Consider the following 26,500-nt stretch of genomic DNA (forward strand, 5'->3'; position numbering starts at 1 on the left):
TGGTCTGGCCCGCCTTTTCAGCACGACATGGCTACACAGACCCTTTTGTCAACTGTAATCACTAAATCAAAAACTCCATTAATCCCATAATTACTCAATTTATCATGGATTTCTCAGTCACAGACAAAACGCCCAGAACAGCTGTTCAGGTATGCCATATCAGATACTCCCTAATCCATTAAGTCCACAGATAACCCAAACAGAGATCATTAAACACTGGTGACGTATGAATGATTCACATTTTCTGAGTGACATGACATACACAAATTCACACACGTGTGTGTATGTCTGGGCTTTACGTGCAGCAACTTGACTGACTGACTCATGGAGACTGCACAAGTTTTCAGCTAAGCTCATTCTGTACATCTTTCACTAGAAGTTAATCTTATTAAAAACAAAACGAAACAAAAGGAAAGAAAGCAATCCTGGCAAAAAATGTGACCCCCAGTCAGGAATACGCGGGGGTACACTGAACAACTGAGAATGGGAAATGTTTTACAAACTTTAAATAATTGTGCAAATTGCACTAAAGGAAAGAACAGGGTTAAGGTTACATCATCTCGCTTGTAATTCTAGTTCTTTGTTAAACAACAAATTTAAGTCAATGGGGCTTTCACAGTCCTCTCTGCACACAGAACAGCTGTTCAACTTTTACTAGACAGCTGAGGCCACAGTATCTGTGAAAGCTGCACTACCCACTAATAGCTGCAGGCAGCTGCCCATAGTTCATCTCCACACTGGAATGCTTCTCCCCACATTCACACCACTACCACACAAAGCACAGGTGACAGAGGTGCCTGCAATACACAGTATTTATTTTGAAGAAATGCCAGAAATTCTCCTCCCATAGAATGAAAGCATTCATGAAAGATATGAATGAAAAGCTACCCTGTGTAAAAGAAGTCTCATAAACTACTGTATTTTCATTAGAGGGAACAAACACCTGCTGTGTATGTCATGAACGCTGCCACAGAATTTCTACATATAGCTTAAAACAACAAATACACAAATCACTCTCGCTTCCTTCTCTGCAACAGCACAGATCCGCGCAGACGTTTTTATAGCTGACAGAGTAGCAGTACATGGTTAACCAGTGTTTTCTAAGATCACTTTAGTAGAACTAATTTTCCATGTCAATTGTCAGGATTTAAGTGAATGCTCATAAAATATTTACAAATCTGGATTTATAAAACTGGGCTTAGTGCAATGGAAAAATAAACAAAGTACAGAATTTACCACGTATGGAAGCTACTGCTGCTCTCACTGTGACTCCAAGGAGGTTTAAAACAACAAACAAGGTACTGGGAAGCAGTACGTGTACCTGTAAGTGGCGATGGTGATCCAACTGGTGTTGACGGATTTGATGGAAAACTACTGCTGGTATGGTCAGGAGAATAAATCTAACAACAGACAAGAGGTTTTTATATCAATACATATCGTGAGACAAAGCAGAAGTGCTACTAGGATTTCTTTACATGCTTTTAATTGACACTCTTGATGCTGGCTTGATTAAAGAAAATAAAACAAAACAAAATAAAAACAAGAAATAGACCCAAACCACATTTCTGCTGCTTAGAACTTTAAAATGTCCAGAGAATTTTCATTTTAAGGCAGTTGTCAAAATAATCACAGCCCATGTCTGATAGCGACACAAATATAATCATCTTCCTGCTACTTTAACAGTAGAAACTTCAGTCTTCTTACCAAGGAAGGCAAACGATATACACAAGCCATTATAACAGCACACAGATAATCAAATCACTCCCAAAAAGCACAGAGGAATAACAACTTCCCAGCCTTCACTGAGAGAAAAGCTTTTATAAGTCAACGTATTATCTCCTAAGAATTAATTTGTGAGAGAAAATTGGGAGAAAGCATTCAGCTCTCATTACTGCCTGTGCCTCCAACACAAAACCACGTGGAATTGTTGCTTTTACTACATACTGCGGCACATTCCATTTTTCTTAGTTTTCTATGAAGTGCTCTCTTAAGATAATAAATCTCCACTTGCAATAAGTTAATCCTTGCTATTAATGTAATAAAAAGTCCCCATAAAAATAGAAGACATAATACCCAAAGCTCTAATGAGAACTTAAAATTTCAAGATTCTACAGAAAGACATTTTGCAAAAGGAATTAAACAGACTCATGGAGCTGACTGCAGACCTCAGAACATATTCTGTACAGGTCATCAGTTCAAACCTGTTTTACTTGAGCAGAGACCAGGATTTGTTAGTCATCAGACAGCAGTTAGGAAAATCTTCTCTGGCAGAGTGGTTGATGTCTCTTCACAGAGACAATGACATTTCAGCACTGAGCTGACAAGTGGGACTTGGTTAAGTTGCATATTGTGTTTTGTGAGCTGACAAAAGCAGGACCCGACAAAGCAGATGCTCATTCCTGGCCTGTCATCCTTCACACTGGAAAAGACTCTCACCTCCCTAACAGAAACACCTCATCCCTTTCACACACGCTACGAAAACACTCTGAAAAGAACAAGCAACGTCACTGCAAAACCAACGCTGGCTGGGGCACTCGGTGTCAGTACAAGAACTGTAAGGAGCTCCACAGGTAAGACAGTGAAAAATAAAACTCTGTCAGGATGAAGGAGCTCCAGCTTTCTCTCAGACGGATGGGTGCTTCACCTGCTGATTTATTTCACTGTGTTTTCTAGGAAGAAAAAACAGCAGCAGCAGAAAGAGCCGCAAACAAACCACGAAGCCAGAACTCATCCTGCATGCATCCCTGGCTGCTGTACTGTTAAATGACCAATGATGAACAACCCTGACACCTTCTGCCAGGCTTAAACGGTAACATGCCTCATTTTACTGCAACAAATGAGACTCCTCCTCCTATCAGTCATGGTCCATTCCGATCAGCAGGGTGCCAATATGCCAGGGCCTAATGAAAAGGCTCTCAGACAAAAGCCCCACAATTGAGAGCCCGCAGAGCCAAACCTCGGAGCTGTTAGTCCAATTTTTTAAACACTACAGTGTACATTTCAGTTAGGCTTTGTTATGCTAATGTTATTGAGTCTAAAGCAACAAAGAAACTTAATTCATGAATTACTTTTAGAAGTCAACTTCCCTACATTTTCTTTTCTTTTGTTAGGGGACCAGTGGCTATTTAACTACCAGATCGTACAAAGGCCTTTACCCCGGTTCTGAGGTAGGAATCAAAACATAAGTTATCACAAAGAGGTCTGATATAATCAGCAAAGTTAAACAGCCCTCCTGTTTGATCTCCTCTAAATTAAAGACCAAGTGTTTTGATTTGGCATTAGGCGATGAAATAAACCAGATGTTTCTCCTGCCATATAACCCTCCGTGGGCACAATCTTAAAGGGTTATTGTCTGGCAAATGTTCAGGGAAACACATTAGAAATGGCACGAATACCCAGATTTTCTTTTCTTTCTATCTATACTAGTTCATTATCCAAACTAATGCATAATCCACAGGGCTTTGGGAACTTTGTGTAAATACTTTCATGTACAATTCTCTTTCTTGCCTACCCTGAGATTAAGACCACAATTATCCAGGCTTAAACCTAAAATAAAAGAACCTTTGCAAATGTATTATCTGGCCTTACATGTTTAATCACATACTATTCTGTATGGTCTTTAATACCTAAACTGAAGAACAAATGTCGTATCCTCTGATGTTTCGCACATGAAAGGCCTATTGTGAGATGTGCATCAACTGAATCCTGCAACTGGAGATTCCTCCCAGCAGTTGGAGCGGTAGCGTTTAGAGTCCTAACAGAAAGGGGTACCAGGCCTTCTCGAAAAACTAAATCAAGAGAACTGCCACACTTAATGAAACTTGGTCCACACGGACACATTTCCATAGCTGCCTCCCCATGAGAACTCGGGGCACGGACTGCAGCAGTGAGGCAGCACTGCAGGCCGGGCTGTGCCCTCGCCGAGCCCGGCGCTGCCGCCCCACTGCGCGCCCGCGGTGCGGGGTGCGTGCGGCTCGGGGAAGCAGATGGAGGAGGCGAGGGATTTCAAGTGTGCAGACTATGGCATGCGCTGATAGAGCAGATGGAATGCATCACCATCAGCTACGACAGAAATGATTTATGGAATGACCTGGCTGCTCCTGCCAAGCAGCAACACGGGATGACAGAAACAAGTTTCTATGACAACCAAAGCCCACCCACCAGTTAGATTAAACACTTCTGCCTCAACTTCCACTCTCAATATACTCAGAATTTTTCTCAAAGCATCAGCTGCATTTGCTCAGCTAGTGACTTAGGCAAAAACACCTGGGGACCCCTCAAATGGAAAAAAAAAAGTCAATATAATAATAGTAATAATAATAAGAAAGAGCAACAGAAAACATCACAAAGTCCCCCAGGTCTCGCTGGACAGCATGCCATACTTAGAAGAGAAATCTGGTATGGATGTAGAACAAGAGATAGCCTGAAACATTAGTACAGTATGTAAGCATTGCTATTCCTAGCAGTGAACTGATGTCAGTTCTTTTCTGACAGGTCTCAACCAGACAAAAATGAGTGTTAAATGCCCTCTGTACTTGTGAATTGTTATCTGCTTGCTGAATCCCCAAAAGCAACAGGGACAACATTTTTCTCCTCAAAGCCAGCAGGTCAGTGTTCTCCTACCCAATATGGACATTACCAACATTATCAGATCTGGTCATCTTTCAACATATGACCCTTTGAAGGAAGCAGAGTAATAGGATCTGTACAACTACGCTCATTTGCATTTACTGATATGAACTGAGGGAAACAGAACGTAACCCAGGAATGATCTTTGGGGTCTGCACAGTGGCCGTCTGCATCTAAAGAATCAGAGTCAGTCTATTTGCTAAGCACAAGTAGTACAAGGCAACTCCCCATGAACAAGAGAGCATCCAAAAACGTCAGTTTCACATGGCCGCGGAGAAGACATCTTGAAACTTGAGTCAAGACCTGCTCTGACTAAGATTAAAAATATGACTAACTAGAATGCCAGAAAACAAAACAAAAAAAAAATCAAAACCTAAATTCTTCATTATTATTTACTTTGTATGAATAACTTCATTTTTTCCAGTGTTTAAAAATTTATGAAAAATGCCGTTCAGAAAGTCATCAAAACACGCCCCCTACATTAAGAGCATCATTTTCCACTCATCTCTCTGCGGACATCTGTAGAGTATCTTCACATGTGAAATCCTGATTTGATATTATATAATGAACAAAGATAAATAAAGGAAGCAATAGTCAAAATATGTCATCAAGACCTGAATGTTTAACTTGTACTCACAGATGCCAATGCCTTCCCCAGCGCATCGCCTGTCTGTGAGCCCCCGGCGCCATTTCCTCTGTTTCCTGCAAAGTGGAAAGCAAACCCAGTTCTTATTTTTAAAGCTGAGAACTTCTTTCCTTTTCAACACTTTATTCATCACAAAACAGCTGAGCAACCGCTGGTTAAATGGATATCCTGAGGAAGTCACTGTCAATAGAATCAGTTCTCATTATACTTAACAATTTCATTAGAACAATTAGATTTAAATTTACATGTTCTCATCTTAAAAAAAACTTAAAGACCAATAAGTAGTTAGAAAAAATGACTGAAACTGTCGTACAGGATCACAGATTAATGAAATGTGAAGACAAAAACAAAATACTAATTATATTACCACAGCTTATTTCTAAACTATTATCACTGAAGTGCTGCACGTTTCACTAACTCTAAAAGCTGAACACACTGAACAGCTCCTTACACATCTCCTTGTTCCCCTGCTCCAGCTCCTGATGCTGTATTCATTTTATCCTAGAAAATCCCCCAAAAGCTCTAAACTATCAAGCTTTCTGTCACTCCTGCCTTTTTGTCCTGTTGCATGTGAGCATCTTAGTGTGCCCTTTTGCTCCGACCAAACACACACCAAGAGGAAGCCCGGAGACCTGGTCCATTGGAAGCACAAAAAGGACCCAAATCCTCTAAAGTGTCTCATTTAGTGGCTAAGACAGACTCTTTAAAAGACAATCCTCTTTCCACAATCTACCAGCTTCCAGTGTCAAAAACCTTACTGTGAATGAGAACCATTCAAACCAGAAACCCAAATCATCTGACTCAAATTTTCAGTTTTTGTGGCAATTTACATGCAGATTCATTAATTGAATTCTGTTGAAGATGTGAATTTAAAACATATTCCCAAATCAAAGCCAACTGTCACTGCTTATTAAAAAGGAAGCGAAGTGCAAATCACATCAAACTGGAAAGGGTCATCCATAACCATTTAATTACTTTATATCTAAAGAGATGTAGTGCATCATTACACTTGTGATCTTCAGAAGGGGAGAAAAAAAAAAGAGGCAAACTGCCAGTGTAGCAAGCACTTATTTCATCTGTGTGCTGACCAAAAGTTGATCAAAAGGATGATAAAGGAAATGGATCAGACCACATGATACTCGCTGAAGATGTACATGCATATTTTGTGCCACCCACAGTGGCAACTTGGTCATCTCCAAATCAGTCAGAAGAGAAATTTATGATACAGCTCACGAAGCTCCCTGGAGTCCAAAGAAGCAGTCTTTCTGCTTTTTTCCAGGAGAATACAAAGGGGGATACAAGAGCTATGGAAACTCAGACCCACTCATATGAATGTGCATCTATACAGAACTGTGGAGGGAAAACTGCTAATAAATGAATGCAATTTCTTAAGCAGAAAAGTGACTGCAAAAGCAAGGTGCCATCCTGAGAGCAGACATGTCACAGTGGTTTGATATCCCTGATCTAAAAGAACACTGTAAGTTAAATCTTATAAAATAAATCTTATTAATTTTGTACACGGTGCAGCCTAAACTTCATTTTCTTGTAAATAGAGAAAAAAAGTAAAAAAACAACCAAACAAATAATAAATAAAGAACAACTTTTTACCAAGAATATTGTCTGATCCATTGACAGGTGGAGTGTGTGAGGCAGTTACATAAGGTGAACTGCTGGTACTGCCACGATGGAAGCTAGACATTGGAGGAAGACTGGCATTGATATCCGTAGGTGAGACTGAATGCGGGGGATAGCTCTACAGAGAAGAAAAATGGACGTAAGACATTAGCCTTTAAATAAATGCCAATATTTAAAAGATACTGAATATACCACACCAGTTCTTTAATAAAGAAAATAACTTATCCATCCATCCTCTGAATACATCACTATACACAGATCTTTATGTAAGCAACAAGACAGAAATGTAAATTTGACACCGTAAGTTTGTCATTTCTGACAAGTATGTTTTTAACTGACATACACGAGCAGCAAACGAGAAACAAATTCCTGTAAAAGAGATTCCCCATGTACAAGCACAACGAGGTCACTCCGTGCTGTAACGTACCAAACGGTCGTGTGCGTGCAGGCTGCCGTAACTGCCGGACTGGGACATGTGGGAAGAGGAGCCTCCCAGTATTCCACCATAGCCAGGCTGGCTCATGCCATTGGTTGAACTCCAGAGGTCAGAAGAGTTATGGGTCCCATCTTCAATGTAATGTACATTTAATAATAAAGAAAGAAAAGAACACACTTTGTGAGGAGCACAGAACTCCGCTTTCTGTTACAGATTTATTTAAAAAGAATATATGGTTGAGCTATTCAACAGCAAGGAAATGGTGGCTAGCTTATACTGCGTCTCCTATGTTCCTGTCACCATGCTGTTGCTATATTTATAAAAAAAAAACAACCAAACCACCACACAAAAAAAAAAAGAAAAAAGAAAAAAAAAAAAACCTCAGAGGCTTTAGAGCTGAAATGCAATCCCACCACAGCTGAGAAAATACCAAGTACTTCTGCTAATTACGCAGACCTTCAGCAAGGCCAGATTTATACCAGGAGTGTTGACAAAAATTCCAGGCTACAGAAATAATAAAAAAAGAGAGCAGAAGGGAAAGAAGTTTGGCTAAGGAGAGCTCATCATAAACATCTAGTAAAAAAAAAAGTCTGTTAATTCACAACAAGCCATTTATAGTCTAAAATACCTTAGAACCATAATAATATGAAAATATTTAATAATGCTAAATTTAAGCAACTGAAATCACCACGTTACATAAGCCTTAAACCCAAGCATATCAACGCAGCTTTCCTTCTGCAGTACAAACTGAAGTGCTCTGTAAATTCCCATACTTAGAGGCTATGCTATCAATATGCTCCGAAACCTCAGACTGCAGCATGAGCTACTTGTATGACGTGAGGCCATGGAAATGAATTCTGCTCTCGTTCTGCTCAATTCAAAACCCCTTATTTTTGGCATGCTGGATACACAAGCTGGACTGTTAGCTGACATTGCACAGTCAAATTCCAGAACAGTCAAGAAGCCCTCACCTCATTTTTCTCTATCACTCCAGTGTGCTGCTCTGAAGCCCCTACAAATCAAAGGATGAGGGATTCTGTCCATCTGGCCTGGTGTATAATCCCCTTAAATTTCAGTCAGCAATTAATGTCAGGAGAAAAACTTTAAATCAACAGACAGCTCCCTTCATCTAACTGTTTAAAAAGTATATATAGCATAACCATAAGACCTAGAACAATATGTCACTTCAAGCTTGCCCACTGGTTCCATATAATAGCGGCTAACTTTAATTTTCTGCCTAAAGGACAAGTTGTGTCTACCCAGATACAAAAGTATTTTTCCCTTACCTTGCATAAAGAAAGTGCTAGCAAACATACTGCTCGGTGGCTTAGGAGACGGGTAACTTGGAGATTCTCTGTTGAATTCATCAGAACTCGGAGATGGTGCATACACCTACAAATGGGACAGTAATAAAAGCACATTAGTAACATTTGGGCACCGTGCACAAAGAAAGAAAGCCTGAACAGCATACAGACACAGAAAACCAAATAAAAGAACAGTGTAGCAAGCTGCAGCATTTGTTGCCCTTGTTTTATTTGCTTTTTAGCAAGTTGCCACAGTACAGTGGAACTACAGTAGAATGATCCCAACAACACACTTTCTGGTGTGCCAACTCAGCCAGGTGGCCTGATAAAAGCTTGAATGCTGATTTTGCTTTCTAAGTGCACAACTCGTACAGACTTGTTGCTCACGACTAAAAAAAAAAAAGCAGCAAGATAAAACAACTGGGCCCCAAACAAATTTTATTTTAAAACAATTGTATGCCTGTTTGAATACTTAACTAGCTGGCATCCCAACAATCAGAATGAAAAAGAACATCCAGTGACAAATGGAAGGACTTCAATGCAACCGTTTTACCATCCATTCAGAAACCTGCATGCCTCTGTGAAGTTATCAAAAATAAACATAACACAAGTCTTGTGGAATAATCTTTTAACTGCAACATCAACAAGTTTTTTTCTTTCCCCACGCTGGCCTGGCATTAAAGAAAGCCAGCAACGTGCTTTTTTCAGTGTAACAGCACCCTGAATTGACCACTCTCAACTTGCAAAAAAACCCAGTTTCCTTAAGGTAAAAATTGCAAGAAGTCAAATAAAAATAATTAGAAGGTTTTCACCACAGTGACTCTGAGAAACAAACAAAAAAAAAGTACATACGCATACATACACACACACAAAGAATATCTGGGAATAAGTAATTCCAATCAAGAAAGACAATACTGATTCTTAAGGGCTCTGCTCATAACGTAACAGTCTGTGATCAACACATGGAATACTGCACAGGAACAGAATACACGGAAAAAATTACATTCCTCACTTCTGCAGTAATTAGAAGTGCAACACTGAAACCAAAGTGTATTTTTGCTACTAAGTAAAATAAAGTGGTGTTTTTATTTTTTAAATCGTTCACCTCACTTGTAAATTCATAATGCTTCAGATAAAAGAAACACATTAGGAATTATTTTAAAGCTTCAAAACCTACGTACTAATTACACCAACTTAAGATGGTGCACTCTGCCCTAAAATTCAGCCGTGAGTATTTTTATCCATTTCTATGCAAACAGAGGCCCCGGGCGTATCTACAACTTTCCCATCTCCCCCACCCCTTTATGGCGCATTGTTTACCAATCAAGAGAAAGGATAGGAAAAACAAGGCAGCCAACAAAAAGCTAAGCCTGCTGAAAGAGAACTATTGTTCTCTGGAAGGCTGAATGTTCTGACACGGATATTTAGAAAGCGAAGTGGGTAAGTCCCTACCGTCATTTGCATCCCAATACCCCTCCTCCCAGCTCCCCGGCCTGCTGCACTCAGCCAAATGGCCGAGCATGTGCCTGCAGACAGCGCTCACCGCCCCGGCCCTCTTCCATCCGCGCCACTTCAGGAGCATCCATCATCCGCAGGATGACGGCATCAGTGCCAGGGACGGGAGGGAAGCCAGGGCTCACCCGGCACAAGCACGTCATGAAACTGCTACGGAACAGGAGATCCGACAAGAAGGAGTCAGGTGCAAAAGTTACGACTTCTAGTCGTGCGTCTGCTTTCAAATTTTCAATTTGCAACAAAATAAAGGGGGGAAGAAAGCTATTTTCGGAAAGAAAGCCTTTCCGAGGCGCTTTTGTTCAATATTTTACTTGCAAATTTTAGGTCTCAAGGAAGTGTAAAATAGGGATGCTCATCAAAGCTGAGTGACAGAATGACAATATGTTATAAGCAACAGTAACAGTACATATGTATTTACTATATATGATGAATGCATGTATATTCCATGCCTCTGACATATTTTAACAGAAACGTCACTCTGTCAAATGGTAAATACTCACAGCCCTAAGACTACAAACATATTAGGCAAAACTGGGCTTAATTTACAAGTTCCGCTGCGCAGAATAACGCAGCATATGCTGGAGCTGATGGACAATCTATCACTGTCACAGGACAGCAGGGGAAACAAAGCTTTATGACATTTAGCACTGACATGAAGATGTACGTTGATTAATGTGAAATAATCTGCGATGACGAATTACACTTTTAAACTGTAATGTTATCAATTAGATTTGTAAACACAAGCTTCAGATTATAGTTTTACCATTTCACATAGCCTGATCGTTTCTTAAAGAAAATAATCGTCTCGAAAGGCAAAGGGAACTGAAAACCTCCTACAAATGTAACACTTACAGATACGTAGTGGAAGCCATTTACATACTAAAAATGTCACGAATTACATCAATGTAAGAGAGGCCCCTTCGAACAGCTACATGAAAGTCCTCGCGCAGACACGTAACTTGATGTAGTTTCTGCTTGTTTTGGTATCTTAACTATAGCTTGCAAAAACATAGCTGTGATGTTATGAAGCTGCACTTGTGCCAGTCTAGATTTTTCAGATCAAAGAGCTCTTGCGGCAAAACACAACTGATGTGGTCTCAAAGACTTCATTAACTCCAGATGTGGGGAAACGGCCAGCCAATTCCACAAAGGGAGCAAGTCTCTTTTAGTTACAATCAGAACTACCCACAAATTAAAACCAGGCCTCTGATGTCATCTGATCACCTGCAGATGAGCGCCAGGTTTTTTTCTGGTTAATGACCTAATCATAATTTTTATGTTGTGTTACTCCAAAAATATTTAAAAGAAAAGGGGAGGATTTGCTAAGATTAACCTGAAGTCCATCAGATGCGAAACAACAAAGGTTTTCAATCAAAAAGCCGATGATGAAAAACACAACGGGAAGCAGTGAATCAGGTCGGCCAGCTCGCCGCGCTCCGAGCCCCGCAGCGTGAGCAGCCTGCCCAGCTAAGGCTGGAGGCAGCCAGGCGGCCCGTGCCCTACTTCTGGGGCTTCCTCTTCTGCGACAGCTGAGCAAGGCAGTTATAAATACAACGTGGCCGCTCAAGACAGCCTCGTTTAGCTACTGAACTGATAACAGCAACATCCAGGAGGTATCAGACCAGTTTTTTCCTGGCTGACATTCCCACTAAAATGAGGAACGTGGTAAAAAAAAAAAAAAAAAGTCACTCTGCCAGCAGTGCCCGGGGAAGCCACCTCCCAACCCCATCATCTGGGGGCACAGGACACGTCTCAGCCGACAGGCACAGCACTCCGTTATGAATGGGGAAATTCCCTTCCAATAAACACGCCAAAAAGAGTTTTTCAACTGACTGATCAAGTGGAGGACTTTTTTGGAGCTGTGCTAGAACATGTTAATCCTAAAGGCGCTCTCCTTCTGAGGGCCGGATGGCCTCAGCAGAGGGAAGTAGGGAAAACGAGCTGCAAGGAACACCAAGCCAAACACCCACTTCTGTCTCCTCTGCACCCTGAACCGCTCCACATTTCTCCAGCACGAACAGCAGGATGATGACTAGGATGGTTTGGGGGCGGGGAGCTGACCTCCCGAGCGCAGAGCTGGGAAGACATTATCTGTATTCATCGGCTCTGAGCCAAACACACACATCATCCCGCTCTCAAATCCGCCATTGTTATTAACATACTTAACGAACACTGCCATACAGTTCAGCCCGAACCCAAAGCATCAAAGGATTATAAGATGTGCTTCTACAGACTAGTGCCAATAAGGTGAACGTTGGGAGATTTGTGTTTTCCAAACTCAACTCGAAGTAAAACTTCCAAGTCTCACCCTAGAAATGCATTTAATAAACATAACGCTTGGAGTCTTCCTCTTGGCGTTCTTCCTCTCAGCCAATTCTCCCCTAATCTGTTTCAAATTCTTAAATATTTATCAGTCTTTAATATTAATGTTAAAAGCAGATTACAAAATAGCAACAAAGCAATCAGAGCTTACTTCAGAGGAGGAGCTCATGCCATCTCCAGACCAAGTTTCCCATCATGCATACCATTTATGAAATTACAAATTACGTTACCCATTTAATTCCTGTTATTAACAATTTTTGGAAGTCCAGGACAGTTATTTAACGAGCTGCTGGAGACAGGCAGTTTTCTGAATGCAGCAGAAACGGATAACCTTCCCTGTAGCTTGTTAGCTCTGCTAACTAGCCCAGCTACATTCCATCAGCATCAGTCATGCACTAAGCAAGTGTGCGCCGATGAATGATTTGTACATGTGGCAAAATTTTACAGCGTCTATCTGCAGGTTTTGTGGCAAAAGCTAATTCTGCCGAAAGGCAGCTCTGGGAGAAAAGGAGACTTGTTTCCACGTTTATTATGTTTCTGACAAAATCGTGTACTAAAACTTCAGGAACGTAGGAAAGTAAATACCTCTCTTCTTTACAGCAAGGCAGAAATGGCCAGAAACAGAGGCACGTTTTTGTTTGGTTGATATTTAAGTGAGATGATAAAACGAAACGGAGCTCTAACACATGAACAGATCCATACACCACATCCTAAACCCTACTTCTTGTTTCTAGTACCAGATGCAAGGGTTTGTATGTTTCCAAAGCTCTCCTCACCGCACAGAATGAAAATAAAACAATCCTCAAAGAGAGCAGAGCATCTGCCTTGCCTGCAAATCCAAATGCAATTTTTAAGGATGGTATAAAATTTAAACTCCTTGAAGCAGCTAAGCTGAATTCCATCTTAAATAAATGTTTATGCAGTTTAGGTGTGCAACACACGCCTGTTTGGTATTTCTGAAATGCAGAACCACACTGCCACGACACATACTCTTCCTACCTTCTCCCCAAGATGACAACGATTTTGAAGTCACATTAAAATGTGGTAAGTCAACTCATCAGAAAATGCCAAATTCAATACATGGGAACTTTTTGGTTTATTCTTTTGGCTTTAGAAAAGGGAGGAAAAATAAAGCAACGGCAGCAACGCCATAAATAAATGTGCATGTATAATATTTGAAGATTCTTTGTCCATTTTATTTGAAAAGCAAATGTATCTTCCCAACACTTTCTAAACTATGCTGTTACTAAAGAAAGCTAACTATTTGAAAATTCCTAGTTAAAATCAGATTTTCAAACAAAGGAAAATAAATATGAGAAGTTGAATTGAAACAGCTCATTTCTTTGTGCTCTCTGTATGTCAGAAGAAGCTATCACAGCTGTGCTAGGAATCCCCATCACACTAGTGACCACAAAGACAGATAGAGCAGCAGAGATAAAACACTATCTTTTGCATCTGGTGATCTTTCCCCTGAACTCGCTAGCACTCTCCATTTCCGTGCTTCCAACAGACTGCTGCGTTTCTACAAACAGATTTCAATATGTGCACGTGATTATGAAAGCAATTCCTCTGAGCAAGTGGGTGTGTGTTACTCTTTGGTGCTCACATTTTGAGAAATATAGATCCGTCCCATGCAGCACCTGATCCCATCCCCAGCTGCTTTCATTTGCCCAAGGAAATGGGCATAACCTTCGTTTTAAGGCATCAATAAAGCGTGGTGCAGACAAGACACCCTTCTGGCAGGGGACCGCTGCTCACTGCATTGGCAGTTTAACCCCACGGAGTGGAGCACAGTAAACTCCGTAGGGCTGGTGAGCTGGAACCTGCAGTACGTTTTTGGTGGTCTGGGGAGGGGAAAAGAGAAGAACAGTGAGAAACAGAAGAAATCCAGCTGACCAGTACTTCCTCCCTCTTTATTCAGTGTCCGCAGCAGCGTACCCCTAGAGATTTTCCAGACAATCTTCTATTTATCCTGACTTACAAATGTTAGCTTTGACCTTGTCTAAGTTGCTGCGAGCAGCATATGGTACAGACCACATTTAATGGTACTTCTCTCCCTGTTCGCTTACAGGCCCAACGCTAACGAAAGCGGAATCGAGCCACTCCTCCTAGCACCTGGCTGCTCAAAAATTTACAAACTGAAAACATTTGACATTGATGTTAAAAGATGTGGTACATTATTTACTGCCTAACAGCTACAAAAAGGCACGCTGTCGGGTCACCTAAGCATCATATACTATTATTAAATATTTTTAGCTGCGCTGTAAATCTGAGAGCAATGGCTGTGAGACAGGCATCTTCTGGAAGTATCCACCATGCACTCACACCTGGGTGTACTGAGTCACATATACACACGCCTGGCTATGTATGTATACACACGGATGTGTTTAAACACAGCCTTTTACTCTCAGAATTCTCAGGAAAACCACATTTTCTCTAAGCATCTCAACACAAGCTCATTTACACGAAATAAAAATCACCAAGCACCACCTATTTTTCAAAGTCAAATCCTGTTCTCCTTTTCTGTTTTGAATAGGTACTGAGGAAATTCATTATGAAAGATGCAGTAACTCCATCTCAGTAAGGGCTCGCTGGACTCCCAGCTTACGCTGAGCAGAAATGAGCGTCCGTGCAACGATAAAACACGAACGGCTGCAACGGATTAACCCGTACCATGTGCAAAATACACGTTACAGTCACAAATTTATTCTTACATGAAATAGTAGCCATCAGTAATACTGTATCTTAGAAGTGATTTATTTTGGTGGTAACTGATGTTGCTGCAATTTATTTTCAACTAATTATACGGCAGAATCAGCAGATCGCTGTAAAATTACAGTGAAAAAAACATTTTCTCGGCTTGAAGGTGAAGTGAAGCAGTGAGAAAACTCATTTCAATCTTTATTTTATTCTTAATGCATACATAAGATATAAAATTTACATTACTTTAATGTTATGTTGATATCATTGCATAAAATTTAAATAAAAATATCAGTGAATGAAAAAGTTAGCTTAATTGCCAGTTAAAAAAAAACAAACGAAAGAACCTCAAAGCTTCAAATAAAGTATCATTTAAATCTGTGCTATTATTTCCCCTTAAACATTTTTCCAGATTTTTTTAATTGGGTTTCAATTTTTTTATTTTTATTATTTATTTATTTATTGCTTTTTCTGCCTGCAGCATGGCTCTGGTAGAAATCAAAGTAGGGGAGGGAAAAAAAAAAGTAAAGGTAAGTGTAATTTGTAATCATAATTTTCACAATTTGTTAAAAAAGACACCCTGAGATGGCATAACCACCGCACAAAATAAGAATGCTGCCAGTTTATCAACAGGTGAAGGACAGGAGAAAAAAAAAAAAGACCCTACAATCAAGGCTGAATGTTCCAGTTCAGTGCAAGTGCTTTATTGTCCTTTATGAGAGGGATCGAGATCTTTTTAATACTTCATTTGATGTGGATTCTTGAAATGTGTTTTTAATTAAACCTATGACAGATAACGGTACAACTTTTCTCCTTCGCAAGAGATTTCTAGAACACTACTTTTTTACTTTTACGTTTCCCTCCTGCAATCTAACACACAGAAGTTACAAAACCTGAATCTCTTTCAATAGTGTAAAATAAAGTTAATACAAAAAATTAAAAACACTGCAATTAAAGTATGACACACAGCCAAGCACCTAACTGCAGTGCTGAGGTGGTTATTTTGTGGCTCCATGTCAGGCTGCCTTCTGGCTTAGAAACCCAAGTTCTGAAAGAACAAAACGTTAAAAGGAGTCTGAAGCACAGCACTTCCCTCCTTGCGCTGCCCCTAAGTGAATCAGACCTCACGTACCTCAGAAGGTACCACGGAACGCCAGGACCCCAAGCCCCATTCAAATAACCTTGCACAAGGCACATCAGCTCCTAACTAACTGAAAGAAAAGCAGGAAGATGTAAAAATCGGGGCACGCGTTGTTTTCTCATCAGAGAAAGCACGATCCCAACATTTGGCAGAGGCAGTAAGACGTGTGCTTAACGAGAGCAGCAGGGAAATCACTCCCCAACTTCACGCAGCCTCTGCCTGTATATTTAAATTAATAATTTACTGCAACTTGCAGAATTCAGGGAGAGAACATACTAAAAAAAATTAAAATAAGAAAATTAAAAATACTGCGGCCAACATGATATAGGACCGTCATATGATTTGTCATCTATTTACTAACTCCTCCAGCTCATAAAGGTCACCCCTGACCCACACCAGGCACATGCTATCAATTTTCCAGCCACGCTCCCCTCCCTACAGCACCGGCGCTTCCATCCCCTCCACGCCTGGAAATACTTAATAAGATCAAAGCCTTTCTTCCTGCTACAAGAACAAAGAGAAACCTTGTAATAGAGCGATCCGCGTTCTCGAAAGAACAAAATCAAAACTCCATGCGAGTTATATTCCCTTTGCTCCGGGGGCACCGTACAGTTAATTTTACTTAAGCCTCGTATATATCTTCACATAAAACTTCAAACGGAGCTCCGGAGCCGGGGCGCGCACATGAAAGAGGAGCGGGGCCGCGCGGCGGACACGAGGTGCGCCCGGCAGCGCCAAAGCGGCCCCGGCCGCTCCCGCTGAGCCCGGGCAGCCGCCGCGCAGCGCCAAGCGGGGCCTCGGGAGAAAGTTCGCAAGACAGAGCCGAGCGGGGCCGGCCGGGGGGGACAGACGGCAGTTTCCCAACGCACATCGCTACTGGCGCGTCCCCGCGCGGTACCCAAGGCTATTCTGAGCGCGGCCGCGTCCCGCGCGCACGGGCTGGGAGCGGCAGCCCGCCTGTAATTCCCACGCGTGAACGCCGGCTCCGAGCGGCTCCGCGCGGCGCCCCGGCCCGGCCCAACTTCGCGAGCCCGTGCCCTGCTCCGCGCTGCTCACCGCGCGCCCTTTCGGAGCCCCGCCGCCCCCCGCCCGCCAACAGGTTGTCCTCGGGGCAGCGCGGGGCTCGCGGAAGAGTCGCGCCGCCCCGCCGCGGGGAACAAAGGCGGCCCCTTACCGTCTTGCCGTTATAGTAGTACATGAGGGAGCTGCTGCCCACGCCCGGCACGGGGTAGGCGCAGTACATGGCGAGCCGCCGGGCTGCAGCCCCAGTGCGCCGCCTCCCGCCGCCACATCCGCCCGCCGCGCCGCCCGCGCGCGTCTCCGCGCCGCCGCGCGCCCCGCGCCGCTCAGAGGGCGCTATGCAAAGCAGGGCGGAACCATCGCGGGGCGGGGGCGGCCGGCGCGGGGCTCGGCGGGCCGGCCCGAAGGAAGACGGAGGGGGAGAGGTGGGGGGGGGGGGGAGCGGGGATGGGGGGCGGCGGGGCGCGCGGCCACGTCAGCCGCGGGCACGCAGCGGAACGGACGCGCGGACGCGGCCCGAGCGCCGCTTTTCGCTCCGAGCGAAGCGGCGCAGCTGCGGCCGCCACAAGTTGCTTCCAAGTTCAGCACGCGGCCCCGCCGGGCCCCAGCGGCCTGAAACAAAGGGCCGAGCACAAAGGGGAGGCTCCGGGCGCCGGGCCGCGCTCCCGCTTCGTGCACCCGACCGCACTGTACCTTGGGCGCCGCATACACTGCTTTATATTGCGTAACACGTTCCTGCATGAAAAAATAACACTTCCACGTCCACGTAAGAAAGAGAAGGGAAAAACAAAACAAAACAAAAAAATCAAAAAAACTTTGGCACGTGTCACAGTACTGCGAGTTACACAATGCTTCAGCCAGGCTGCAGCTTCCAGCCCCCACATCCCTCAGCATGCACTCAGGACCCGTGCCAGATCGCTCTGGTTTTGTCTCTTCGCTCGGCAGCGGCACTAAGGAGCAGAGTTGGGGCCGGGCAGAAGAGGGCTGGGACACTGCACCCAAAACCTCCCCCAACAAAAGCAGGAAAACACTCCGGGTACGCAGGACAGGCAGAGATCAGCACAGCACGGCAGAAGGGACGAAGGCCGCACGAGCAGCTTCGCTCTGCCCAGCACCGTGCGTGTCACAGGGCTGTGCTGCGGCGATCTGCACAGGGGACAGACGGACTGCAGAGGAATACTGCGATCAGGTAACAGCCGTAGCTCTGCGTGTGTCCCTTAGCTCGGGATGCAACGACTGCAGTGCCCATGAATGCACAGAACACGCATCCTGACAAAAAATAACCACGTTTCAGGCTGCAGTCCCTTTTCAGCGAACTCTTCCACGCAGTTGTGCGACTGCCGTGCTCAGCACACAGATCCCACAGCTCACGCCTGCTGAAGCACACTTGGGTTTTTCCCCCACAAGTACAACTCTACATCCAGACCCACCTCGCCCCGCAGCCAGGCTCGAGCAGCCGCGACTCTCCCCGCGCACAAAGGGCGCAGCGGCAGCTGCAAAAAGGAACATCGCGCTACTTGAGACTATTAAACGCCAGCCCCGCAGAGCGGCTCGCAGCTCCCTCCTTCCCCCAGGGACCACAAGGACTCATTCCAGCCCCCAGAGAAGCTGTAAGAAGCTTTGATTTGCAGCTAACAATGCCATTCCTTAAATCTTCTCACTACAGTTCGGGACTCTACAGATGAGATACGCTAAAAGACCTTCAGATCTTCACGTGTGCTACTTCTCACGGTGCACCAGACTTAAATCATTTAGACTCATGTAAAATGTGCTTTCAGGGGTTGAAAAAGATTTTTTTCCCCCTCTCTCTAAAATAAATCAGGCACACAAACTTTACTTTTAGATTCAGTTCTTTGAAGTAAAGACAGTCCTCAACCTCTCTGCAATCGTTCCCATACCTCCATGTATACATGCTCCGTTTTCAGAACAGCTGTATTTGAGATGAAGTGCACAATAGAGTCCTCTCTCCAATGCTAGACATGCACTCGTACTAAAAATAACTGGGTAAATGTTAAAACCTGCAGTGGGAAAGCCAACTTCCCATTGTAGCACTGGGGCGTGGATGCGTGTTCCTCATGTTACCACTGCTCTGTACAGTGCGGCTGTGGTGAAAAATGCCCAGGTAGTATTAACTGGTAATATTTACTAACGCTATTAACATTTATCTGTACAAGGGCATTGCTGGCACTGTTCATCATTAACACTAAGACAAGAACAACAGCGCAACCAACAAAGTTGACTAATGCCACCTCGAATGCAGTCTGTTTGCAGACCAACTAGTTCAAAGCCTGGTACCTCCACAACGATCCAATAAACAGATTTGATCCTGCAATTATTTCCCCACAAATCAAACATAATAGTTTCATCTGACCAAAAAGGGAAGTAGTTGTCCTACCCCTGGGTACATCAATGCGCACAGAAACGCACAATACTTGAAATTCATCACTGTACTTGCTCTACATCTACTATACTATTATTTCTCACGGTACTTTTGTTATGCTGATTCACTTAACGGGATCAAATCATAATTCCATCAAGCATATCAAACTTTAACCCACAGATGTTTACTTATACAACAATAGATGGAAAATAGACTGAAAATGGAATAATTTGAGAAGCTGAACACAAAGCTGCGACACTGTTACCAATAACTCTGCATTTGAAAGTTAATGTTTTGTGGCTGCAATTTTTTTAATCCCTGTTTAAGCCAAGCGACAGCTGCTCTGAAATTTGTTTTCTTAAGAGAATCATGTTGCAGTGCAATGAATCAGAGCTGGATCAGTGATACTGTACTCAAGGCAGTTGTTTACCCAATTTTCCTTGGTGACAAGTCAGGGGTTAATCTTATGACTCAGCCTGACAAAACAAGTCAGCTGGAGACAGGGCCAATTTTTTAAACTTGATTTCAGACAGACATGCCGTCAGCAGAGAAGCACTGAACTGACATGCACTTTGTAGCCTGAATTGTTTCCACTCACGACCCTGTACTGTGTGTCAAAAACAATAAGCTGCCCCTTACTTAAAGTATATGAAGAGATAATGAAATCTGTTGCAAACTGAAATACTGCCCTAATAATAAACCAAGCTACCTGCATAAGAATATCTTTAAAGGGCACTTTAACAATAAGAGATGTTGCAAATGAACTGTATATTCTTCCTAATATCAACCTTTGTCATGCAATGCATTTTTGTCCAGAGCCACAAAGCAAATAAACAATAAGCATATGTAACCCACCATCCAAATTCATTAAAAAAAAAAAACAACAAAACAACCATAATTCTTCTAGGCTGCTGAAAATGACCATCCTAACACAGAGAAGATAACTTTCTGAGTGTGTCAATGGACAAGAGCCACCTTCCAGCCAAGCACATTCTGCAATAAGCCTGAGGTATCGTAATACTTTTAAAAGGCCTTTCTCTCAGGTTTTTATCATTTTAAATGGGTGCGTTCAAGCACAACAAGCAGCAAAAACTGTCATAATTATTTATGTCCCACTGTAAGGTGTAAGTCATGAGTTGCCTCAGTGAGAGTTGGCATCAGTATTTCTGGAAAACGGTAACTTGGTATAACCCCAAACCTGCTAGTGACAGGACAACCCGTTCTGTTCTTAATGCCTGGCTCATTTCTCCGGGGCTAGGTTAACTTGCAATCTTTGGAAATAAGGCTAAGACAGCCACTCTAGAAGGCACCACTCATCCCCACCCTGTGCAAGGCTGGAAGTCGTTATCAGTTTCAACCATATTTGAAGATGGAGCAGAAGTTTCAGAAGTGATAGTTCTTATCAGTTCCGAGAAAACTGGAACCTGAGACAGGAGAGCTGCTCCACTGACAGGAAGGGGGAATGGGCAGCAGGCTGCGAGGGGCAGTACTCAGAGACACTGCCAGCTAAGGTACACGCATACACGTACATCTAAACCAACTCTGAGCTACTTCTCATTTGGAAGAGATAGAAAACAAGTAACAGATACTAATTTAACTGATATTATGCCTCATCTACTACCAGCCCACAGCAAAATTAGAAGGATTTTTTGAGAGTTTCTTTGTTGTTTTTAACAAAATACATTCCAGTTACCTATGGAGGTAAACTAAAAAAACATAAATCAAATAAAGGTTTGGTTTATAACTCAGAGGAGTTTTAAAGCTCCTCTGAGGATTTTTCCACATAACATCAAATTTCAGAGGTTCGGATTCTTTAATGTGAATATTTTTAGTAAAGTGGAAAGAATGAGGAAAAGGAGCCGTATATCGCATTCCTCGGAATCAAACGCAGGGCAATGTATTTAAAGAGGTTCAAAAACTTGTTTCAAACACACGATGCGTGATACCTTAACACCGTTCGCGTTCAGAGCTCATCGCCCCGCCGGGCAGGCTGAACGCGGCCCCGCTCCGCGCCGCCCCGCCCTGCTGCCGGCCCCGCCCCGCTCCTGCGGCGGAGGCGCGACGGAGGGCGCCCCCTGCCGGCCGGCACTGGCAGCGCGCGGCCGGGAGCTCAGAAGGCGGCCCGGCAAAACGGAGAGGGCCACCAATAGCCGCGGCTGTCAGCACCATTACATCCTACACAGTTCCCAAATGCTGCAACTTGCTTTCTTTACGCATCCTCAAGTCACTACAAGCAGGTATCAAAGAGGGGAAGGCACGGTCCTTCAGTCTGTATCTATAGTGATAAAATCCTGCAGTAATTTATGGTAACGGAAACATCTTCCAGGTAAAGCAGGAGCTGCAATGATTCCATGCGACTCCATCATACAGCGACAGGAGCTGCAATTCAGGCACGTTATGCTCTCAGAAAGCAGCTTTACAACACTGCACTTGTTCGATTCATCCTTGTGGATATGCATTCTAATTTAAAAGCATCTAATTCACTCATTTTGTTGTGATGTGAAAATGTAAAAAAAAAGTCAACAAGTAAATCCGAACAACAGAGGAATATCTGCACACTTCTATACATAAATGAAGGATTTTCACAGATTTCTCAATAAAGCAACCTTTGATAACCTACCACAGTCAGGCACCATGATAGTTAGCCTGGAAACAGGATCCGATTGCAGCCAAAAAATGCTGTTAAGAGAGGGTTACGTAAGTATCAGCACAAACCATCTGAACTCGCACAGCAAGACCTTGCAATGGCTTGTTTAATGACAGCTAATTGCCTCTGACTTTATATGCATAGCAAAGAGCGGATGGGATGCTATAATCTGTGATCAGATCAATTTCAAGTCCCTTTCCTAAAATCATTATCCTTTGACTCAGATGGCGAAAGAATAAGCACAAAGCAGAAGAAAGACTGAATCACGAAGAAGCCACACGCTCTGCGTCGCATTATCCATAGGGGTTCGTTTGCTCACTTTTGTTACTGAAAAATGCCTTATAAAACACTGCACATCATCAGAGGCAGGGGTCAGACTTACTGACGTCTTTGTGAGCGTTAAATACCGAAGACAAGAATGACAGCTGAATGTGTCACTTGACTGCACAAGGCGATTCAGATCAACTCCAACTCTAAACGCTACTTTTCTTACATTCTGGCACTGCAGCACTCTGTGGGAACAAGTCTTACAAAGAAGGCAGTTAAACCCAGCACCATCAGTTCAGCACTGTATCTACACAGGCTGCTCCGTGGGTTTTATTTGGACACACTTTTCAGAAGAGCCACAGGCTTTTTAAAAACTACTCCAACACAGCTGATTTTACACCAAGCTACCTCAACGCATGCTCAGCTTGTTAGTAGTAAGGATAATTCTCAGAAGAAAGTCCACTTGCAACAGTCAGTGTTGTACTGTTTTTAAGACAATTCCAACATTTAAATCTCAAAAACTGGGTTTTCGATAAACAGAGAAGTGAATCACTTCCACCTGTTTCAAAAACCATCCTTTTAGCTCTGGGGATGAACAGAGGCAGGAGGAGCACAGAAGGGAGCAAAATCTATTTTTCTTCTGGCATCCTCAGCCACCATTACTATCTTTATAACATAGCTCTTAAAATACACTTCTCAAGCTCACTCCAGCATGTTAAAAAAAAAGAAAAAAGACTGAAGTGTGTGGGAAGTAATTCTATGCATGCAAACCAAGTTTCCTCTATCTATACTTGATAAAGAATTCCTGCAGTGTGTTAGCACACATGGACTACGTGCATACAACACAGTGTGACTGATATATGGAACCTCTATAATCAAGGTATACATCATATTAATTTTACTGTAAAACATCACGAGCTTTAACTTAGAAAGATCTATTAGAAAATGTTCACTTGACAATCTGATTAAGTAAGTGGCAATCAAAAGTTAATATTAACTGCCAGCTTCAGCTGCTACAGAAAGTCTAGAACAAAATAGTTACTGGAAACTGCACTACACAGGAAACATGCCATAGCTCATTTTCTTTAACAAAAAGATCAACATATGTTGAGCATTTCAGGTTCTTCACTAGCACGAGACCAACTGCATGGCAAAAAGTAACATACTTACAGCATCTCTCTCACAACTATGACAACAGCTATTGCTTATGGCACTAATCATAAATATTAACTCTGAAAAATTTTCTCACTACACATATAGATCTTACATCAGCAGCCTTCTTGTACCTACAGGTGAACTACAAGAAAGGTAGAGAGAGACTTTTGCAAGGGCATGTAGCGATATGACAAGAGGCTTCAAACTGGAAGAGGGTATGTTTAGATGTAAGGAAGAAATTATTCACTACTGAGGCAGTGAGGCCCTGGCACAGGCTGACCAGAGGAGCTGTGGGTGCCCCCTCCCAGGTCGAATGGGGCTCCAGGCAGCTGATCTGGGGAGGGGCATCCCTGCTCACGGCATCGGGTTGGAACTGGATGGTCTTTAAGGTCCCTTCCAACCTATTCTGTGAGTCTATGATACGACTAAATAATACCACGCTTCTGCTCATACCACATCCACAGTTAAATTACAATTCCCTTGTGCCTTTCCAAAAAGGCCGTACTCTTTTCTCTCTGCGTATTGAGAAGCTTTTTGAAAACACTGCCTCTATGCTCTTTCAAAGTGACCGACCAATTAATTACAATTGGCTCAAGTCACATGATGTAATTGCTATTTCTCGACTTAGTTACAGAAATTCCTACATGAAAAATTCTCAGAATTTTGAATTTCTGAGGATAAACTGTCACTGAACATTTAAAAAAATCTCTTCCTGTAATACACAAGGCACAAAAATCTCTGTTCCCTCAAGCGTGACTTGAGCTACCAGTGAGAGGAAGTACATTACTAATTTTTAATTTGTATCCTCCTCACAAAGCAATAAATTTAGCAGTTAATAGTTTAACATAAGTATTTGCATGTCTACACTGAAAATGATTTGGGGCAATGACTCATCACTGAGCCAACCTTAGGTAGGAAAAATCAAAAATACATTTGCACACTGTGCAAATGTTTTTCACACTCCAAGCTGCACCCCCAGAAGTAACTAAACAGTTCATTACCACTCTGTAAAGCTATTTTAACTCTAGGCCCTGACTGGAAGACATGAAGAAAGGCAAGTCTCAAAGCAAGTAATTTCAGAAAAAAAACACTTGTATCTTGAAGAAATAAAGTAGATTTATGGAAGCCATAATTTCTTAAAATATTGTTACTGAACAATTACTTTAGTATCACCTAAGAAATTAAATTTCTAAAGTATCCATCGACACAGTAGCCCCATACTAACATAGAAACAGTGGAGAAAAATATATCTAAGAAAATGAAATTTTGTTTTAAAATCCATATTCTTACATTTTCTAAACATTAAATATGAACTAGCTTTCCCACGACTTTCCATGCTGTAATTAAACTTCTCGGCACTTCCTATTAGCTAAAACAATTTCATCTCTGCCACAATACACTGGCTTCTTACAAAGGCGTGGCTAAAATAAGAAGAGACAACAACCACGTAATTAGTAACTCAATTTAAATTTCCTACCATCATCAGTTAAATTTAGTTTTGTGTCATCTGGGAAATGAAATATCTTGTCGCACTTTTTTTTTGATCCATCATCTTATTTCAACACAAAATTCAGCACTGAAAACATCGAAATACCGAGAAACAGTGCCTGAAAAATGCAGCATAGCTCTCTGATTATTCACAGTAACTGCACTTCACTGCTCAGATTGCTATCGTGTTAATATAAATAAAATCTAATCAGCATTTGGTTGTCTTCATTAAAAAAGAAAAATAAAAACATCTGAAAAATACTGCTGCTTAAATTTAATGCCTAGTAAGAGAAATGAGATAAATTTTTCATTCGCTAAAACGATCCCTTTACCTGGTAACGCTACTAAATATTAAACATAATGCAAGTTTTATTACTTTTCGAGAATTACAGTAATAAATTACAAGGAAACTGCACTGCTACGTGTTTTAGCTTCTCTGACATTTTAAATATATTTTTGTTAATCTAGCAGAAATCATCTGCTTGACTGTAAAGCCACCCCACAAAACACACAACTGTTAAAATGTAAATTGCCAAACTATTTTTAGCTGTTGCTGAAGGGCTGGGGGGGGGAGGGGGAGGGGAAAAAAAAAGAAGAAAAAAGAATAAAAAGAATATTCCTGGCCTCGGGAATAATGATTCGAGGCATTGTGTTCATTTTGTTTATCAAGCAGCTATTCAGCCTCTAGTGGGGCCCAAGTGCTTATGCAAGCAAAAGCTTTTAAGAGTGCCTGCAGCTGCAATCCTGGCTTCCAGGTAGGCTGCAGGTTCAGAGCACAGCTGCCCCAGGCTATCCCCGCTATCGCAGCTCCATCTGGAAGTACGGCTAAAATGGGATTTCAGATCCAGGTTTGGGTACGTGTCACCGTGAGCCGGGGGAGGGAGAAGGGGAAGAGAGGGAGGAGAGAACGGGAGGGACGCGAGGACTAGAAGACACCATCCGTCCTTCAGACTTCATACAAAATAAAAAGATCAGCCTCATTTTGCTCCCGCTACATCGCTGCTGCCTGCGCAGTACGCGCTATTCAGCCTATCCGGCTCTGAGTTATGACTCATCCGAGTGCACCTGCGCCCATGTGTTAAGTACTGCCAAATAAAAGCCCAACACGCATTTACACAACAAAGAGATGTACCCCGCAAGGCAGCAGCGCTTCCCCCTCCCCTCCTGTTTGTTCTGAGCAGGAAGAAAAATAATTCTGTCCTTCACTTCACTGGG

The 26,500-nt window shown here is 42.6% G+C and overlaps 1 protein-coding gene across 8 annotated transcripts in view; it reads right to left on the reverse strand.

Moving 5' to 3' along the window:
* The window catches only part of TCF12 (transcription factor 12), a 151,913-nt gene that overhangs the window by 20,874 nt on the left and 104,539 nt on the right, over window positions 1-26,500 (reverse strand). For 5 of the 8 annotated variants that reach the window (XM_065733797.1, XM_065733795.1, XM_065733794.1 and 2 more), the window contains exons 10-14: window positions 8,633-8,738; window positions 7,338-7,477; window positions 6,884-7,028; window positions 5,267-5,331; window positions 1,322-1,400 (exon numbers count right to left, since the gene is read on the reverse strand). In XM_065733797.1, the coding sequence (XP_065589869.1) occupies window positions 1,322-1,400; window positions 5,267-5,331; window positions 6,884-7,028; window positions 7,338-7,477; window positions 8,633-8,738 (535 nt within the window). Of the gene's footprint in view, window positions 1-1,321; window positions 1,401-5,266; window positions 5,332-6,883; window positions 7,029-7,337; window positions 7,478-8,632; window positions 8,739-17,502; window positions 17,638-26,500 lie in introns of those variants that run through there. The other 3 variants (XM_065733801.1, XM_065733798.1, XM_065733800.1) reach the window with 3 other exon arrangements.

This window comes from Cyrtonyx montezumae, unplaced genomic scaffold (genome assembly GCF_038088225.1).
Source record: "Cyrtonyx montezumae isolate F1298 unplaced genomic scaffold, pur_monq_1.0 scaffold_17, whole genome shotgun sequence".
Classification (NCBI taxonomy): domain Eukaryota; kingdom Metazoa; phylum Chordata; class Aves; order Galliformes; family Odontophoridae; genus Cyrtonyx; species Cyrtonyx montezumae.